The following is a 16,054-nucleotide window of genomic DNA, read 5'->3' on the forward strand; positions in this document are numbered from 1 at the left end:
TTCATTTACAAATTGACACCTCATTTGCATAATCTGGTGTGATTGCTGTCCCAGCAGAGGCTTCTGTCACAACGAAACATGCCATGTATGTAGGATTCTGTCAACCAAAACCCCTCTTGTCAACAGCCCAAGGATCCTTAACAAAAATGAGGGACAACAAGCTGGGTTTTGGTCGACAGAACCCCATCTTATAAGGCTTGATTTGTGGCGACAGAAACCTCTGCTGGGACAGCAATTGTGCAAGTATGCAAATAAGGCACACAATTTGTAAATGAATGCCTCATTTGCATTCTTGAGTGCCTTCATTTGCTTGACCCTGCTGGCAGCAGCGTACCATGTAGACGTAGCCAATTAGAGCAATCTAAACATTTGCAAAATGATATAGCCTTAAGAATCAACCTACATAAACATGTTTGTTCAGTTAAAAGTTGTATTTGAAATTACTTTTGTTTCAATTCACATTGCAGTATTTTATTAATCTTCATCATTTAAAGTTCAGTAAAGAAATTACACTCAAAATTTCACTTACACTATTGTAATGTTTGCAAGTGTTGATACTACAAATAAAAACTGTAAAGACGCCTTCCAATATTGAAAACTGGAGTCTGAATTATAAGATATTTTTAAGTGATACATAGTTAATATAATTCCATTCAAACTTCTATGCAGGATAAAGCAACCTGCAAATTAACAAATCTTTTCTAGCAGGTGAAGTTTACAGTTGATGTTATGATTGCACTTCACAAATATCACATTTGCAGTATTCTTATTCATTATATTCAGACATACTATGAAAATAGTGAAAACTGAACTCTGTAAGAAAGGACTGTCAGGCATGGGTAAGTGGCGGCATTTCGGCCCAATAGTCTTCTTCGGCAGTTCTGCGTAGAACAATTAAAGCCTGTAAACTGCTCTTCTCTGCGTGTTTAACACATGCTGACATCAGTGGGAAGAAGTGGTGTATGTCTGCATGCCATAAGGGCAGCACAGCTTACACCATGTACTGCTCTGTTTGTCTTGGCAGATCTGTGTGCACAGATCTGGCTGTGGGCGTGATTCTGCCAAATATGGTCAGTGTTTAACCTATACCCATGTATAGGTCTCTAGCTATGCGTTTTGTCTACTGTCTGCCTCTGCCAGGTCAATACAGCCCTGGCTCCTTTGCTGTTTCTTTACTGGACATAAGATATAGTATATGAGAGAGCAATGTGATCCATGCCAAATATTTAGCTGAAGAAGCTTCAGGATCCAAATCACTTCATCAAAATTTATCTGAGTCAGAAAGAAATATGCTCTGTAACTAATAACTAATACTTGTATGATTACTCACAACCTTTTAGTGACAGTATGGACACACATTCAGTTTAGCAAAACTGTATGTAGTTACCTCACAACATGGATTTCAACATTTTTACATTTCAGATTGAAATCATTTTCTGTATATGGTATAGAATGCCTCTGAGTGACCTTAAAAGTGTGTCAGTAGCTGGCTCTTTGACTTTGACATGCCCCTGTGGCATCCCCTCCATGGCTTAATTCCAGAGTGTGTCGTGCTTTTCATTTCATTTAGAGGCATACCAAATGTTATAGAACACTGCAGTCGCCTTTCATGTTTTTATAACTGTTCACATCCACTTGTGTTTTGTTATATTTCTGATGATGAAAACAGTATATGAAGGTTTAATTTATATTAATCACCTTTGTTAATTAATACTTGTAATGACTCATTAAATGAAGATTAAAATCAGTATTTCATTTGTCACAAATATTAAAAGTGATCTATGTGGATGGGCGTAAATGATTCATTATTGTGTGGATGCAATCTTGAAGGGATTCATGATGTCAAAATTCCACATGTCTGAATGCTGTATTTTTCTGGGAGCACTCAGTTATTAACAAGATGGGTAATATCACAAGTAGGCAGAGAGCTCCATATTGACTATGCATATGAGGAGGTTCCTGTAAGTTGTTTATTACAGCAAGTACTATACACAATGAATATTTTGCACTCCTAAAAAGTGACACACTTACACTCACGCTGGTTAGAATGTCAAAATAGATAATACAGTGAGCTTCAACTTTTCACATCTTAGCAAGCCATAGCCCCTGGTGTGGATAATTGATACATGGGCTGTCTAGGTGCTTGGCAATGTCTGTCTTCAGTTTTGAGGGTACACAAATGCTGTGGCACAAATTGCCCCTCATATGCATGTTTCCCTTTGTGGGGGCTACATGTGAAGATCTCAGTCCAGAATCAAAAAGCTAATTATTTAAGCGTCATGTTGAATATATAGTTCTCTTTCCTTTGCATTGTTTATCCCACCATATGCTACATTATATATGTACCTTTCACTATTTTCTCTACTTCCAACTATTCTGTTGTTTTGTCTCACGGCCTGAATAAGAAAAATTCTTACAATATTTTATCGTGTTTCTTGCCTTTATGCTCCTTGTCTGGAATGTATTTTAATGGCCCTCCCTCCTCTCCCTTTTTTAAATTTTATTTTGCTGCCTTCTTTTGTGGGCAGACCTTCTTGTATTTCACCAGTTTATTCTGGTGTGTTTTCTTCTTCTAGTCAAGCAATTTTCTGTTCTTGTCTGTAGAATTACACTTTATGACTACCAGGCCATGTGTAGAACAAACAAAGAGAGTAGCGACAGTGCCCATAGCTTACTGGACGTAAGTATAGTTAACATTATGAGCACCTTTCCATAAAATCACCAAGAAAATTGTTGCAACTATATTTATCATGTAATATTTTGATTTCAAGTTATCGCAATTCTATTATTGCTATCTGGAACTATTAAATCTCTGACATTTACTGTACCATTCCACCCCATATGAGCAATCGTTCTGTATCAGTAAATTCACTGTATTAATTACTTGTAGGACCAAACCTTTGTATGGTAGCTTTTTCCACAAACACTACTAATCCTAAGGGTCTGACAGCATGTTATTTGTCCCATTATGAACCCCTACTCTCATAACTTACTAAATTAACTATAAACATTTGCTTTGAATAAAGATCTGAAATTTTAAAATATGTGATTTGTTAGAAAAGGTTTGGGAGGTGTTAATTATGGGGTGGCTTGTTTTACACTTTGGCAGTAAACTGAACAATGGATTTGATTTTTCGGAAGTGGACTTTCATTCACCACTTTAACCGTGTTTCTAGTTCTGTGTACAGACTTCTGTGCGTTCCGAGAAGCTGAGTGAAGTCAAATGTGCTCCATCTGAGCAGACCCCTGGTCACTGAAGAATCAGAGCTGCAATTAATAATTTAAGGAGGTTTCATAATACAAAATATTTTTAGATTTTTTTAAGCTACAGGAGACCAATAGATTAGATGTAAATAGCTGAATTATCTATTTTATGTTAAAACTAATCATTTTAATCACATTTGTTAGTATTTAGCAGGAAAAATAATTCCAAAACTGAAGGGCCCAATACACTGATATCATTCACTCTAGAAAGAGTTATTACCCAAATTATTTTAAAGGTAGCTGAGTACAGCTATGCAAGCTAAGCCTGGTAGTTCTGCCAGCACAATTACTGAAACTGCTTAGTAAATATTTAAATATTATGGTATAACTTTTATGGCTTGTTGAATACCCATATGCATTTTATAATATTTTCATTTATGTGTTTATATGATCTCTTATATTTTAAAATACCTTAAGTTATGGAATTACTCTACACATATGCCTACAACATTCCCAACAAAAGACATGACTTTAGAAACACTATTATATTGGGAATATATAGCACTTGGATCACCTTGTAAGCTGTCAGCTAAATAATATGAAATGTTCTAAATTAGATTTACAAGAGAGATATAAGAATGTCTTCAAAGTAACAACAATGGGGAAACATCAAAAAGTTTTTGGCAGGGTGAAGGAAGTCATTTAAATCTGGATCAGCATGCCAGAATGTGGAGTTATACTATCCCTCTTTCACGTACAAAAATTGTATCTCTGAAGTAGGTACTTCTACAGGAGATATTTATTACTTACTGTTTCTGGTCATGCTGCAAATATTGGAAGAATGTCCTTTCTTGGAAAATTGTGATATATACTGTGACTTGATGAACATTTTATATCAAAGCTAACTTTTTTGGACTCTCAAAGGGGATTTACAAGAGCTTCACTTTGAAGAATATGCAAAGTTTAACTTAGAGTTTATTTTGTTGCTGATGGTTGACTCATATCTAATTATCATGATTGTAAAGAAAGTGTAAGGAAAATTTATGCTGAAAAGTTAGTGCTGGATTTTAAAAACAGCTCATGTGCATTTGGCCTAGTGCTTTGCATATACTAATCACCTGTTAAGCACCATACAGTACATTTTGCGCATAAACATGCTGTTCCTATTCACATATATGCTATATTCCCACCTAAGAATTACATGTGCAGTTGCAGGCCCAAGTAAGGCTGGTCTTGAGACTCTTAAAAGTTTAGGACTATGTGCGTCTTTTTGTATTTTAAATAGTGTAGAAGTCCAACACAAGTATCACAATATGCACAAGTCTTATAGATGAAGTGTTCCACCACGTCATCTCCTCAAGAGACATAATTATACAAAGCAAGAAATGGAGCACAGTCAGAATTTGTAGAATATTCGTGTGCACCATGGGATTAAAAGAGTAGAAGTTAGAAACAGATAAGAGACTGGAGATAATTCAGTCCATCTCTTTGTCAATGTAGGATTGGTCCTTAATGTACATTTAGTAGTTTTGAAGGTCCCCAGTGATGGCATTTCTGGTCTTTCCCTTATGGGACTATTTCTTCAATAGCCAAACGGATCTTATAATAAAGAAGTTTTACATGACATTCAGCGTCCTTTTTCCTTATCTTAATTTCACCCACTAACTTCAAATTATACCTCCATGAGCCACACTAATAAACTGGTCTTACAGAGGGACCTGTGCAAGGATAAGGTCCACTCCGGTTCATCTCTTCATGATCATGGCATTAAATGAGTCATCTTCCTATTTGGTGGTAGCATCTTTCAGCTACATATATTGGTAGTAGAGCTGATTTAAAAACTGTCCGAACAAATTTTCCATCAGAAACGCTGTTTACTCAAATCAAATATGTCATGGGAAAGTATCAATTGCCATAAATTTTCACCAGGAAAGCAACTAAATGAATAACATTGGCTTTCTTGTTTCCTTTTGATTATATGAAAAAATTCCAATAGCACTTTTGAAACAGTTTTCTGGTAACACTGGAACATTTCAATTCACATTAATATCATACATTTATTTTTATATTGCTTTAACATTATTAACAGGAAGTGATTCAATATTATGGACAATTTTTTTTTTCCAGAATAAAGGATTGTCAGGTTATTTTCGTGTATGATTAACTAAGGAATTTTCCAGTTAGGAATTAAAATAGCTCTTGAAATGTCTGAATTTCCCACTGAACGGAAATTTCTTTCTTATTAGTTCTAGCAGAGAGTTATCGTATCCTAGTTAGTCATCACTTAGCTGTTTAGTTCATTTAATTTTACCTGTGTATCAGTTCTTCATAGGTCAAGACCATGTTAGTCTCAGGTTCTTTTTAAAGTCCTTGGTATTTCTGCAACACTTCAGTAGTGCATACTAGCAATAACAGAATATACACTGTAGTGTAATTGGCTGTGGGTTGACCAGCCATGTGCCCGAACCCCCTCTGTGGTCTCAGAACTCTTCAGTTGGGAAGTTACTGCTGCTTAAAGCTGCAATAACTTATGTAAATTGTACCTTAAATTCCCCTTCCCTAAGAGAGGAAATGCTGTATATAGCATCCTCTGTGTGATTAGAGTTGTTCTGTTTCTCTCTGCACAGCATATGCCCAAGCTCCTAAAAAATGGCATTGTTTAGTTAAACATCCTCCTCACCTGCCAGAAATCAGAAATAAAACAGTTTAAACTGACATTCCATTCTTTTTTCCATTGTGCCTCGGTATTCCAGATGTTACTGCATCAGGAACCTTAATATGGCACTAATTCTGCAAGGTTCTTAAGCATATGCATGACTTCTAACAGCTGAGTAGTTCCATTATAATCAATGGGAGTACACATATGCTCAAAGGTATGCACATGCTTAAATATTTTGATGCCCTGGTATCTAAAAGAGGGACTCAAAACTTCTTACAGAATTGAAAGATCTGTGCACAAATATATGAGGGGATGGTCTTCCTTATTTCTGATTTTGAGAAGCTAATTTTTCTGCATGGGTTACCCCAATTTAATATTCCTTTTGATATTTTATGTAAAATATTTAAAATTTACAAAACATGATAAAAACCAAGATTACAAAGTATCGGTTCACTGAGTTCAAGATAATTTAAATACATGTTAGTTTAGTTAATTTCCTTCAAAATATAGGAAAAATAATAAATATTTTAACACTGAATAATCCTTAGTTGTGGGCTTTCAGAAGGGCACAAGTGACTTCACACAGAGAAAGTAAATTCAAGCTGTGTCAGTTTTACTATAACAATTACAATGAAGGGCAGTGAGGTGAGGAATAGAGATTTAAATTACGGATGCAACTCCATGAATTACAGTTTAAAAACATTTAAGTGATCTATCAATACTCCTCCCTCCATATTAGCTGAGGAAATAGTAGCCCCTAGAGGTAAAATATTTAAGTATAATTTGCAGAACTTCCTTTTTTCTCAGTGATAACTCGTGTATTAGATCACCTTTGTTTTACTTGTAAAGCACGTTTCATGACAGTATACTTCAAATGTTTTAAAATGTTGCCATCGAGATACAGTATCATACTTTTTAATCTCCGAGATAAAGCTCTGCTTCTTTTTGATGTGATACCCCTATGTTCAAATAGCATTTTCTTTATATACGCCTTCAATTAAGGGACAAATACTGTATGCTTTATCTTTTTTATTAAATGAGTTGCTTCTCTTTAGCCTTATAATGCCTTCTTTGCTGCAGTAAAATGGATAATGACTGAACTCATCATGTAAGTAAAATTTGTCAAGAATTTAAAGCATATTTATACTTTTGTCCTGCATACTGATCTTTCTGAAAAAAAAATCAGTAACATTTTCTATATTAAATTTCTGACGTAAAGTTTTAAAAAAGTAACTATATAGGAATATATAAATTGCAACTTCTAGTATGTTATTCATGGCTTTTACTTATATCCTTATGTCTTTGCTTAACAGTCTAACAGCTTGCAATACGCAAATCAAATTTATTATTGTGGTTACTGTTAAATTTAACATGAATGTCTGGCTGGTTTTAGTGCTGCTTGGGTGGGCTGTAGTCAATAGAACAAACTCTTTTAGTGATGCATTGTGCTATTTCATGATTTCATAAAGTATTCTATAAGTTGGAGCCTTTGAAACTTATGTCAGCTCTAGGTGTGCTTGTCACATATTATTTAATTGTTGACTTTACCTGATCCCCAACATATTTTAAATGAACATAGATGATGCACAAGTGGGCATGACTTTTGAGAGAAATTGGAACTATTGCCCAAGAACACACAAGAATAAGAGCTTTAAAAATTATTTTGAGTTATGCTGGAAAGAAGTCATTTAGTATATTCTAAGCTGTGTATTTTATCATCGTACTTTTCAGCCTGATCAATTGCAGGCTTAAATGTAATTCCTCCATAAATAGGAAGCAATCTTTTCTTGTAACGGTTTTGTTTTAATTGAAAAATATTATGAGATTTTGTGAAAGACCGTTTGAAGTACTATCTCAGAAACTATATTTAAAAGGCTAACACTCTGCAGAACTGAATCTTTAATACAGATCCCAAAATAAATATCAGAAAAAAATCATGTTACAATTGAAACTCTGTTGCTGATTGTAACAACATCAAAAATTGCAAGAAACCTTCTTGTCCCCTTCTGAATTTCCACATTTTTAATCTCGTATCATTAAATTAACTTTGCATGTTGAAGTGGTGTTACTTATATAATAAATATAATATAATAAAAGCTAATGCACTCCAGTTGAGATTTTTGGTAGTAAATCTATAGTGTATTTCCATGGGCTAGTGTATTCTCTTTTTCTCTCTCTTTCTCTTTCTAAACAGACAAACAAAACTTGCTACCCTCTGGTTAATAAAGTCTGTTCTCCAACTAGAAGTAAAATATTTTATTATTTAGGATCCTGGAATAAGCATAAGAAAGTATTTTATTTATATTTCTGTATCATGGCCAGGAAAGTTCTAACCATATGGCTTTTTACTAGACAATCAAAATATTCTATATGATGAAGAATAACTATAAATAATGGTCAACTGTAAAATTGCTGTGGGTTGCCATGAACTGGGAATTTTAATGAGCTTTCTCATGTGAAAGCTCCTGATTATAAAATGATGTAGGTACAATATCTTGATAGTGTTAATTTCAGAATAACTTTTCACTGGCAAGAGAAAGGGTAATGAGACTACAACAATACCAAAAAAAAAAGCTGGAGTTATGCTAGCAACTTGAACTGTAGTTACTTGTTTGTTTTTATTTGAAATGGGATTAATAGTATCACAGTACTGACAGTTTAAAGATGGAACACAGAGCTAATAGTTTGAAAATTCCCTTTGTAATAACATGAGGCACTCTCTGATCCTTTCTTTAGGTTCCTGGTGGAATTTAATTTGTGCAGTTGGTGGTACTCAGATTTGACAGCAAAAGGTACGTGTAAACCGTTTGTGGCCCTAATGAAAAAATTATAGATTTAATTTCACTTTTAGTATTAAAACATAAATGAAGTGTCTATACATATATGGTAAATTTTTGTCTATCATGGCAATATTTTATTATCTTTCATCCCTTATAGTTTAGAATGAAGTTATTTTACATATGTCAGTATATGTGTACTTTAATGCTACATCGAAATTACAGTGTATTTGCATAAAATCAGAACTTAATATGCAGGTGACATAAATAATACTAAAGCTGATTGTATGGAGGTGATTTTAACAGAAAACAATATAATTCTGATAGTTTTCCTTTTCTACATTCAAAAATAAAACAAAATCTTCCTTCTTAAAGCATCTCATTTAGCCTCATTCTGTATGCTAGTCAAAAATGGTGATGGATTTTTTTAATGGAAAATGCTCTTTCATCAAAATTAAAACTGCATGGGAATTACACTTTAAAATTTTTATTTAAGGAAAAAAATTGATACGATCGAAAGATTCCATTTTACAACTGATTAAGTAAGTTGCAACTCACAAAAGCTTATGCCCTAAAAAAATTATTGGTCTTTAAGATGCCTCCGGACTTTATGCCTTTTTTTGTTGAAACATACTAACACAGCTGTCTCTGAAACCTGTCATTTTGACCTTATCAGAACAAAGTGCTTTGGATTTTGGTGTTTCAAACTGACTTGGTTAAATTTATATTATTTTATAAATTATGGTACACTTTTAAAATGTTAACAAACTTAAAGCAGAAACAAAATGTTTAGGTTTTACAGAAAAGGATTTTTTTTAAATCAACATTTTTGTTTCATGGGAACTTGCCATTTATTTTGTTCTGATTTGGAATGAAAATAAATTTCAAACTGTCACAGTTTTCTACAGAGTGAAAATTCCAAGTTTTTGTCAGCTTTTATGTTTATTTAAATCCTATTAGATACTTTAGAATTGCTCTGTGATAATTAGTAAGAATAGTGTTCTTAAACTGCTTACTGCAGTGGGTGTATTTTGCCACTATAACACTTCAGATATCATTCTCCATTCTCAACAAGAAGTCATGTAGCACCTAATAGACTAACAGATATTTTGGAGCATAAGCTTTTGTGGGCAAAAACCTGCTTCATCAGATGTATGTCATGACATAAAGCTCATGCTCCAAAATATCTGTTAGTCCCTAAGGTGCCATAGGACTACTTGCTGTTTTTGGACATACAGACTAACACGACTACCCCTCTGTTACTATTCTCCATTCTAAGGCACAGATTGTGACTTGCTGACAGCACAGTTTAGAGGCAGGGGGTTGTACATGTAACTGTAAACTTTCACTCACCTTTTGCATTCCTTTGATCCCGATTTGATTCTTTTGTCCACTCCTCCTCATGCCCAGGAGTTTAGAAGCTCAGGCATGCTCCTCGAATGGGGGAAGACATTGGCTGAGTTCCGTTCTCTGGAGCAGTAATTCAGACTTGTCTCCCATATCCCAGGTTGACTGCACTTTCCATCAGATTATAGTGCATTCTCTGGTGCGTCTCTCTCAGCCTCACCTGTTGAAGCTGTTCCACTTTGTTTAAATAATTAAATGCTCATTAGCACAGGACTTTATCTTGGATCTCCATCATCCTACCTGGGTGGCCTTGTCACCAGCCAGTAAACTTTGCTTCCTGTGGCCAATAATTAATCAAGTATTTTATACTGAGTTGAATAGCTTCATCATGTGTCCCTGGGAGACCCTGATTACAATACAGCTATGTGGTAAGGGTGCCACTCTAGAAAGTGGAAGACCTAAATTAAAGTACAGTAGGTTCTCAACATTTACAAGGGTTCCATGTTGAGAACCCTCATGACTGTTGAATTTCAGGAATATGGAGTCCCAGGATAAGCGACAGTTGCGAACGCTTGCTCAGGGTCCCAGGGGAAGTGGAGGCTGCCGGCGCTCCTGCCCGGGGCCCCAGGGAAGGGGTGGCTGCCAGCAATGCTGCCCAAGGTCCCAGGGAAGGGGCAGCTGCCGGCACTCCCTGCCCAGGGCCCTGGGGGAAGCGGCGGCTGCCTGTGCCCCATGCCCCAGAGCATCTGGGAAGTGGCCACTTGCGAATAATTGAATTAATGAACCATAAATTCATGAATGTTGAGACCCTACTGTAGTATGGCTGGAACAGGGGTTGAAGCCTGACTCTCAAATATCCCAAATGAGTGCCCTAGCCATTGGTATTAAGAGGACCACCATCACCTCCTCAGTTTTGTGACTCTAACCCTTTGCTTTTTATTATATATAAAAAGGTTTAAAATGCTTAGAAACCAAATATTTTATTTGTCCCTAAACAAAATGTATGACTGGCTTTTGATTTAACAAAACATTTGAATTTTCATTTTTGGTTTGCAGTGAACTGGTTTTTGTTTTGTCTTTTTTTTTTTTTGAACATCTAGGAAACAAAAAGAAATGATTTATTTGTCTCCTGCTAGTCCTGATGCAGCCCATTGAAATGGTGCATGCCTCACATAGTCAAGACGTCTTTTGTAATTATTTCCTCTGTTTAATAAGTGTCTGTGGAAATAAATGCCTGTTTTGGTTTGTATATATCTTGCTCATGAAGCACATTGCACCAATTTTTGTGCATATTTCCCACTCTTTAAAGCTATGCAGCTAAAATTCTTATGGTTGATGTAACAGAGTCAGATTAGTTTCACTGGTACAAGACACAGAGGTGTTGTCTACATTACAGAATTAATTTGACCTAAAATGGGTCAATGTACAGCTGCTGCAGTGATTACTGAGGTTATCCATGTCTACACTATCTCCTTCTGTCAGTGGAGTATGTCCTCATCAAGAGTTGTTCCATTAGCTGAAGTAGGACACTGACAGCTCGCTCTTCCCTCCCCCCACCCAGGCCCCCGACACTCCTAACATTGGCAGCTGGAGACTCTCGCCCCAGGGCTAGCAGCCTGGATCTTGGTGTGCAGAGATTTTTTTTTTTTTTTTGGTCCCATACATACTTTCTTTTTCTATTCTGAGGCAATGCAGTCTTCAGGGTTACCCTCCACAGAAATGATATGTCGACTTCAATTGAATGTCCAGCAAATACACATTTGTACTCCGGCAAATACATGTTAATGCAATTATTAAGGAGAAGTAGAAAATAAATGTGTGTACTTGAAACAGAATAGCAGCAGTTAGTTTATCTTGAGTCTATTCACATTTTGAAAACAAAATATTGTCCATAAATCACAACTAGCTTGTCCAAAGGGAAAACATATGTAGCTATGATAAGGTTTATGTCTTACAAAATTGCGTCCCCCCAGATAAAAGGATTTTTTCTTAATTAAAAAGAAAAGCATTATGCACTGCCTAGGAAATATCACAGGGTGGCAGAAGCTGAGTAACGTTTCCATTCACTGTAAGATGTTTGGTACAGTAGCTCACATAATTGAGAATTTTGTGTGCTGTTCTTCCCAAGTAACATTAAGATATTTTATATGCCTATAGCACAGAGATTGAAACAACCCCTAGAGCCTTGTGATACTGAATATCCAGCTTTTGTTTCTGAACGCACAATAAAGGAGACTACGGGGAACATTGCTTGTGATGACTGTTTCAAGTAAGCCCTTTCAGTTCTTTTGTACAATAGTTTTGGCAAACCACTTAAACTGAGATTCTTAAGTGTAAGTTGAAGGATATGCAGTTCTAGCTTTTATATTTTGTCTTGTCTAACCATCAATGTCTGCATGCCATTTCTCATGGCAATGTAGGGGTCAAGTCAAGGTTTAATGTTCTGAAGTTAAAGCATGGAATATTGTGCCATACCAGAAAGTGTTGGGTAGTTCCAGGCTTCTAGTGCCTGAAGAAGTTCTTTGAAATGATTTAAGTTTTATGTCAATGATTGCAAACCAGACTTGTGCAATATCCCAAAAAAGGGAGAATTATTTACTGATGCATCCTTCGAGAAAAACAGCAGCTTAGGAATTTCACTGGATTTTCATGCACTGGTATCTGTTTGTTCTGTTTGATTTCTCCAAACTCTCCACATATTGGAGTTGTTAAGCTGTAAAGTATGGGAGAGGAGTAAATATATTTTCCCGAGCGTTAGCCCTGGGAAGCTGAACTGACAATAGAAAAGTCTGGCACACATTAGACATCCCTTGTTTGCTAATACTATTTCTATAGTAGAGTAGTCCTTCATAGAGTTAAAAGTAGAACTTCTCAACTTTCCCCAAAAAAGTAATATTCTTGCTCACTGCAGTTCGTATGTCTCTAAAGTTGATGGAACTACTGTATAATAAGAAATGCCACTAAACAGTATATTATAATTAGAGCATTGTTCGGTTACTGCAACTGATGTCAACTGTGTATACTTAATGATAATATCATTTTTTTTAATTTAACTTTCCCTATGTTGAGGCGTCATTATTACAAAACACCTTAATATTTGCAATAGTATCATTTATAACACAGAAACACAAAAAAGAACTAGACAAATCAAAATCCTACCTTCTTTGATTTGTTTGCGTCAGACAGAAATTGTTAAGGCTTTCCTGCTTCATCCTAAACCAATATGCAGTTAGCAACAAACAACCCAGGCCTAATTGAATTCAAGGGAGGTTTCGTAGGATTTCACTATAAACATGTGTTTCAACCCATTTCAACACACATGCTCCTGAGCATCTTAAAAAAGAGTGAATACGTTCCTGGGGGATAGTTTAGAAAATAACGATTTAAAGACACTTCTGTTATAGGACAACAAGAAGTCTTGTGGCGCCTTATAGACTAACAGTATTTGGAGCATAAGCTTTCATGGGCAAAGACTCCACAAAAGCTTATGCTCCAAAATATGTTAGTCTATAAGGTGCCACAAGACTTCTTGTTGTTCTTGAAGCTACAGACTAACATGGCTACCTCTCTGATACTTCTGTTATAGTGAACAAATATCTGAAGCTGACAAATATACCTTTCTTACTGAAAAGGGAGAAGCACATACAGCGAATTGACCAGTGTTATGTTGGAGCTAGCAAATGAAATGTCAGAATTGTTTGCTTTACACATTCATTGGTGGGGAAGAGGTCAGCCAGATGGTTTCTCAGAGCCATCCACACTTTAACATATGTAGGGACAAATTAACAACTTGTCAGAAGATTAAGAGAGATATTTAATTTGTGTAAAGTGTAAAAAAAATTGCAGCATCACTCAGCTTTCGAAGGTCTCAGAACTTACTACTCTATTTTGATTTAAGCACAGACCACTTAGATCAAGCTATGTGATCTCGTGCTGGAACCTGTAGCCCCTGGGCTATACCAGTGTATTAAAGATGAAAATTGCCAAGAACCCAAAATGTAGAACTAGGGTTGAGGGTGCCCCATACCTTTCTGATGACTTAAAATATTAAAAATTAATATTCTGTTCTCATTCACTTCTGGTTATCATTTAGTGATAATGAAACTATTGCTGTTATATCTTTTTATAATGTTTTTGATGACAAAAGTAGTCTTACTTTGTGAACTAATCCTGAAGAACATTTTCATAGTGACAACAGGTCCCACTGTATGAAAAGTACATACTCAAGAAAATTGAATTATTTCCACATAGCAAAGACTTCTTATTGTTATATTGCTGTGTAATGCTTAATGCCAACAATATAGAGTTAAAACTATATTGCTTTATCATCATTGCTCAGAGGATTAGGGAGAACATTCCCAACAAATTATTGTATCATGTCTGTTTTGTTTTACATTGCAAAAAGACTTGATTCCATTAAAAGAGATTAATATGACAGAACCAGATTTCAAACTACATAGGTAATTTCAGGGCAAAGGAAATAACTTTCAAAAATAACATAATTCTGCAAAACTTGGACAGCAATGAGTTGGAAACTGAGTCGGTGAAAATTATAGTATTTAAAAATAATGTGCTAAGATGATTTTCGTAGAAAAACATTTTATGTTCCACAGTGGAACAAAACAAAATAAAAAACCACCAGAACCAAATCTATGTTTGTAACCAACTGATCTCAAGGCAGCCATTATTTTTCTCCACAAGCAATAGCAAACCATACAGAAATAATCTGGAGAACTGTCATATTCTCATGGGAACACACTTCATTATTGTGTTTACTCTCTAACTGTCATTAGCAATCTACAAAGTGCATCTAAGATTGTAGACTGCATGGTTAACAAATGTTTTGCTATAACCCAAGCAGCTTGCCCACAAAACAGCAAAGGAATTTGACAAAGACTTTTGTGGGCCTACATCTTATTACCCATTTGTCAGTTTCATGGCTTCAGCACAGTAAATATTTGTACAACAAAACTTATTGCTCAATATTCTTAATTTAAGAGTGGTGTATCAAGAGTGCACTATTATAGGGTGCTGAGTGTCCTCAGCTTCCCTTGCCTTCAGCAGGGCTTGCGGGGTACTCATTGCTTCCCATGATTGGACACTTAGGTTTGAATCCAGCTCCCACATAGTCCTTCCATTGATTTTATTATCAGCTGGATCAGGTCCTAAATAAGTATAGTTATTTTACACATTGACAGTATACACATAGAGCAAGGTGATTATTGAAAAAGGTGTTTGCAGATATTCAGTTGACTATAAATCACAAATTTATTCCAGTGGTATTCGCAAATCTGTTTAATTGTCACATGCATTCATCCTTTTTTGTCTTCAAGAACTTTAATGGAAAGTGAAAATGTCATGGATATTTATATAAGAATTCAGTTTGGAAATATTGCAACTATTCTACTGCAAGAGGTTTTGCACCACAAATGACTCATTCAAGCCTTTCTCTGATTTTTATTTTAGTTCCTTTGTTATTTTTTGTTTTGTTTTGTTAAATAAAAAATTTGGTCAACTTAGTGAAATGAAGCAGTGTTATTTGACTTATAAAAACAGTCATTCAACACAAAATACTAAATCGTGAACAGAACATACACAAAGCAAAAATAAAATGTCTATTCCTCCCATCCTATGGCATTCTGTCAACTTTTATTGACTAATAAGGGTCCTCTGTACCTTGCATGATTGAGTCCAAATGAATAGTGAGCAAGCCAATTAAAAGGCTATAATTGATTTGTATAAAACTTTGAGATAACTTTGAATAATACGTACATGAATTAAAATCAAAGTGCTGGTGAATAAATCGCAAATACTATAAAGGATTCTATAAAATGAACGGTTCACTCATAAATAACTCAGCTAACTCTATGGACTTTTTTAAAAGTCCGCTTATGTCAATGAAAAGCTGCCTGTTGACTTCAGTGGCTTTGGATCAGATACTAAGTGTGTGTGTATGTATATGATATAATCCTGTATGTATAAACTTGCTATAAAGAAATGAATAGTTCTTCAGGACAATTTGCAGTGTTTAAAATGTTTTAAAAATATAGGTTTTATTAAGAAAGTA

At 35.2% G+C, this 16,054-nt stretch overlaps 1 protein-coding gene across 1 annotated transcript in view; it reads left to right on the top strand.

Annotated features, from left to right (window-relative positions):
* The window catches only part of CACNA2D3 (calcium voltage-gated channel auxiliary subunit alpha2delta 3), a 710,484-nt gene that overhangs the window by 664,186 nt on the left and 30,244 nt on the right, over positions 1–16,054 (top strand). Inside the window, exons 32-35 of the mRNA XM_075005060.1 lie at positions 2,605–2,680; positions 6,919–6,971; positions 8,600–8,655; positions 12,145–12,256. Coding sequence (XP_074861161.1) covers positions 2,605–2,680; positions 6,919–6,971; positions 8,600–8,655; positions 12,145–12,256 — 297 coding nt within the window. The remainder of the gene's footprint in view (positions 1–2,604; positions 2,681–6,918; positions 6,972–8,599; positions 8,656–12,144; positions 12,257–16,054) is intronic.

The sequence above is a fragment of the Carettochelys insculpta genome, chromosome 11 (assembly GCF_033958435.1).
Source record: "Carettochelys insculpta isolate YL-2023 chromosome 11, ASM3395843v1, whole genome shotgun sequence".
NCBI lineage: Eukaryota > Metazoa > Chordata > Testudines > Carettochelyidae > Carettochelys > Carettochelys insculpta.